General features: G+C 34.8%; 1 protein-coding gene across 1 annotated transcript; it reads left to right on the top strand.

The window, feature by feature from the left end:
• The first annotated feature begins 3,336 nt into the window (after nt 1–3,336).
• Nucleotides 3,337–5,133, top strand: LOC139777727 (uncharacterized). Its single transcript, XM_071715315.1, has 2 exons — nt 3,337–4,411; nt 4,992–5,133. The coding sequence occupies exon 1, from the start codon at nt 3,375–3,377 to the stop codon at nt 4,386–4,388; it is 1,014 nt and encodes a 337-aa protein (XP_071571416.1). The 5' UTR covers nt 3,337–3,374; the 3' UTR covers nt 4,389–4,411; nt 4,992–5,133.
• The last annotated feature ends 339 nt before the right edge of the window (nt 5,134–5,472 follow it).

Raw genomic sequence — 5,472 nt, 5'->3', positions numbered from 1 at the left:
GTAGCCAGACCGCAACTGGAAGTGTCGGTGATGATAATCGTTTCATTAAGTCTATACCTACATGCCTGTTGTCACCCGACTTAGTTAATGGAGGTGGAACTGAAAAATGGGACGTATGCCTTTATTTGTATTCCGTAAACATGTAACCGTAGCTTATAAATAAAACATTCTCGGTACTTTTCCGATAAACGTTGTTTCTTCCATAAACAGGAAAAACATATTAATTTATTATGCAAAAACATGAAATGCGTATTTCATGAATATAACATCGGTTCGTAATTTTTTATTTTGTGTAAACCTATTAGAACAAAAATTGCAGCACTCGTGCTGCAATTCGTCTTTTCTTTAAGAAACGATAGAATTTTTTGTCACATTTAACATTTATTTTATACATATATACATATATTGAAATATAATTTTATATGTCACGTTAATAATTATTTTTAAATTAATTTAAGTTAACACTAAATCTATATGTAGTCTTAAATTATAAGGAAAATAAGCCTAACGATAAGTATATCAGTTAACTTATATAATTTTTATAAAGAACAACTCAGTAATCTATTTCAAACAAAGTTGGCACGTAAAGTAGAGACCATTTGTTTGCTTCACAGACAAAGAAATGATTTATACCTATATATTATCACTGCACTCTGCCTTGGTTAACGATAGTTTGCCGTATTTCACCACCGTTGTCCTCCAAATGGTCAGACAGACCATTTCTATTATCAACGGATACGATAATATAACTGGCACAATATATAGTGCAAACTTTGTTTAAATGCTAAATACAGTCCGGTCGCCTTATAGTCATTCACCTGGTAAGTCTGTTGACCCTAATCAGAGAACTGTTAGAGGGGGCCCGTATCTTTGCCTGTACATGTGCATAAATTTCCATTTCCGTACTTGAAACTTTCCTGCAAATTGGAATATGTTTGCCGCATTGCATAAGAAACTTTGTAATTATTACAGAATGCACAAAAAATTATTACGGAACGCATAACAAATCTATACGAATTTTATATAAATTTATTTTATTAATTTACAAAGTTATATTGTTAAACAGCACAAGCGTTAATCTTTATAATTATATTGCATTATACATTTATTGTAGATAGAGATATTTATACGAAAGACCTTCCAATAAACTATTTATTATTTTGCAGATGTTGGATTATAATCTACTACAATTAATTAAATAATGCATTGGATGTGAATTATTAGCATATGCACCCATGATTATACATCATAGAAAGTTAATATAAGCGTTAGAGCATATGTATATTATCTAGCTTTAATTTATTAGACAGAACGTGAATAGTTAATAATAATCATTATTATATGAAATCCTATTAATTTATCACGACAATAATTCGCAATCTGCGTTGTTGGCTAATTATACGATTAAATTGAAACATAAAATGATTTACAAAATTTAAATAATATAGATAGGTAAAAACTTGTAAATCATCTCAGTGTATATACACATATTTACAATTAGTTATATCAAGAGTTATATACTTTTGTAGGCTATACCATGGTGGAAGAATTTCCACCATGGGCTATACTTTCGTATATATACATTCGTGTTTAATCGATCGCGTATATGCTAGTATCGTTTCTACAGCAACCGAATAATCATGGCTATCTTCTAGAAGTGAATTCAAACGCATAGCGTCTTACTAATTTATTGAGGACTAATTGAAAAAATTTAAATTACCATATTAAATTTATCTAATAGAGAAATGGTCGATATACCGTGCTCTTGTGTTGACGAAAAACTTTCGGATTACCAAGACGAGAAATCATCCGCGCTTGGTCCGCGTACAAACGAGGTTTACCGAACCTACAATCTTCCATCAAGATTTATGTATCCAAGTAAGTTTTCCAGAAGATAGAATATTGATATTGTAAAATAACATTCCATCTCAAGTTAAATTCTCTGGTAAATCGAGGTAATTGGAAATCGTTCAACATGCAATGTGTAGAAACAAGTGAATTTCGTTTTTCTCGGACGCAATTCAATGCAATCTACGTATTTACTGCTCTCAAACTCAATATTGCAAATTCAACTGCGTAATACAATGCCACTGGCTCTTTTTTCAATTAAATTGCTATACGTAATCGGATATTCCTCTCACGCGCTATTCATTTAGACATATCTCGCTGCATTTTCAAAGTTCTCTGCATTATACGTATAAACATGAAAGAATAAAAAAGCTACGCATAAATACGGTGATTGAATTAAAATATGTAATGTAATATAAACGCAAAAATAATTTAGTTAAAATTTTATGAAATAAATGTATAGAAAGTATCATGGAAATCACCGACGGCAAGATTGTTTTTAATGCAAATAATGGATAAAATTAGTTGCAGGTACGAGAGCTTTTCTCATACGAGATAATATGTTGTTTGATTATGTGTTCTGGTTCAGAAGCTAGCACGATAATGTTCGGCTATTAATAAGCCGGCGCAGCCGATCACTGCACTCGTCGAATCTTATCAGCCCATGAGCATTTTTATGTATTTCCCAATGAATCTTTTGCAAGTAACTCGTACACAAAGTTAATATATGTGGACGGAGCGGCGCCTGAATCTTTTATCGCTGCACGTTGTATAAAGTGTGAGATCCTGATAACGGTCTTGTTATTCGTCACCGATAATTCTTCGTCGTTTTCCGGTATGCAGATATATTGGCTTCGTATTGCAGAGCATAGAAGATGAACGTTTCCTAAATATTAATTTATTGCATCGGGAATTTTCTGGAGGAGCATATCTACTGAAATTGTTGTGCAACATAATTTTTATTATTTTATTATTAAACTTACGATGCGATAAATTTATTGTGTTGTTTGATAAAAATATTATTATTATTATTCTCAGTAATTTATAGAAAATATGATTTCATGAATATATATAGAAATGCACACTCATAATATGTTTACTCTCACGTCTATAATTTTACAATTACAAAGAATACACCGGTCTTGCAAACAATGCGAGAAATTTATTAATTAATTTTATTTATTACACGTACTAATGGGTGTTAATTATTGTTGATATGTAATTTCAAAGAGCCATTTAAATTCTACTCGCGTTGTCGAAATTTAGTCGGAGATTAATTGAATAAAGCTTTTTCGCATAATTAACTAATATTAAAAGATAATGTTATCTATCATTATGCGAGGCTTCTATAATTTATAAATTAATTATGAAGTCCAAGATAATGCGGGATAGATTATGTGGTAGATGTGCGTGTAATAACTTATCGCTGATATATATATTCGCTTAATGATACTCGCAAACGTTGTGTACGCGAAGAAATTCCCGGTACATACGAGGTTAGTGCACAATCAGCCTCCGAGCACACCATGTGCTTCCTCCTTCTCATTTATCTTCTCTTATCGGCCAACGTCGCGGATGTTTTCACGGAGGACGCCGACTGTCAGGTTTACAACCACCTGTATGTCTGTTTGGAGAATGGCGGTTTTCTTCACAGCGTCGCTTTTGAGGACGTCAACGCTGTTCAGACGATCGAGGATATCGAGCTACATCTGGAGAATCTCGAGATCATTAACATCACCAGGAATGCCTTCACCGAGGTCGGCAACTCGTCCGCTCTCTATGTACGCGACAATCGACTATCGAGTATCGGCCGGCATTACTTCGACACTCTGAATCAGCTTACTTATTTGGACCTGAGGAATAATACAATCACCAATGTAGAAGATGGTGCTTTCGCAAGTTTGAGCGATCTGGAGACTCTGTTGCTGGATTACAACAATCTCTCGGACTTGCGACCCGGCGTGTGGAGGGGTCTTTCGGAGTTGCACGAGCTCTATATCACCCACAACCAGCTCGCGTTGAGGCGGAACATGTTCAAGGGACTCAGACAACTGGAAACCCTGGTCCTGGACTCGAACGACATACCGGAGATACCGATCGGCGCATTCAATGGACTATCTCATATAGACCTTCTCTATCTGTCGCGCAACAAGATCTCGACCTTGCACCCCGACGTGTTCCGTGGTCTCAGCGAGATAAACGAGCTTGACTTGGGCAAGAATCGACTGAGGGCAATTCCCGCCAATGTCTTTCGGCACATGAAGTCGTTGAACTCGCTCTGGCTGAACGGCAATCAGTTGACAGTGCTAAAGTCCGACGCCTTCCAAGGTCTCGACAATTTGCTATTCCTCTTCTTGAACAACAACGACCTCCGTTACGTCGACATGGCGGCATTCGCGAGAATGAAGAACATAACTGTGGATCCCGGCTTCAGAATACGTGGCTCGTTAGTGGGCGACTTCAGAAAAATCTATGGTCGATATCAGTGCATTAGCGTGGCGTACCAGTTACCGTACGACTGTACAGAGATTGATTCATAGATTCCAGGAACCGGCTGGAGCTCGTAAGCGAGATATTTTTGTATTCACGAACATGCGTCTGAGAAAACCGAAAATAATTTAGATTATAGATATAAATACCTTAGCTATCCACACTTATTTTCGAGTCCTTAATTCGCCACACTCCGGTCCGTGAGATTTTGTCGCATTGCCATTTTTATTCTAATTAATATTTTTAAGCTTGTAGAAATAGAAAATGCAGACTCTGAATAAGATGTTTATGGTAATATCAGGTTAAGAAAACGATTTAAATTTAAACTGAAGTTTTTATAACAAAACTAGAAAATTATGTTATTATGTGACAGCTATAGAAAACCGAAAAACGTTCCACTGGACCGGAGTTTGGCGAGCTAGTGTTAACAATGATATACACATAAGTTCTAGTCTCTAGAGATCTATAATGATTTAATAGATGCTCGAAGATATATCGACATAATGATTCTTGATCACAATTTACAGGAATAATAATTTATATTTGATAAAGAGCTATTTTTTCTTTTACATATGTACGCGGGCAAATATTATGATGTATTATCCTAGTCAGCGTTCATTATTAATTATTAACGATTTTTTAAATTTTTTCAGAAATTTTTAAAGGTTACGGTCAAGACAATCCTCCTCATCCTTGCTATTGGAAAACTTCTATGGATTATGGCTGGTACGCGCCGACAATTCATACAGTGCCGACGTCTTATTATCCCCGAAACAATTTTTTCAGCGCCGAGCTCAATCGCGCGGGGATGTACAGGAATTGTTCTCTCAACACAGAACTCGACAAACCGTTGCTTTAAATTTTACGTCATGTAAACTCGCTTGCTTGACATCTTTAATAACTTGATTATAATGATAATATATAATGTATGATTTAAATATTAATCAATATTTTCGTGTTTTCTCTATGTGTGCACTATTCTCTCTCTTTCTATTATTTTTCAAAATTATTAATTAACATGTTTAATCGCTCTTTTTAGACATATATTTGAAAATAAAAATTGATGCTCAAGAGTCAAAGTTTATTTTCATATGTAACTTCTTTAAACTTTTTAGATGTTTTGTATGTTACGGA

Source organism: Temnothorax nylanderi, unplaced genomic scaffold (assembly GCF_030848795.1).
Source record: "Temnothorax nylanderi isolate EJ_2023f unplaced genomic scaffold, tnyl_v1.0 TNYL_tig0159_pilon, whole genome shotgun sequence".
NCBI classification, from domain to species: domain Eukaryota; kingdom Metazoa; phylum Arthropoda; class Insecta; order Hymenoptera; family Formicidae; genus Temnothorax; species Temnothorax nylanderi.
Note: the sequence above shows the minus strand (reverse complement) of the source record. Positions and strands in the feature narration are given on the sequence as shown.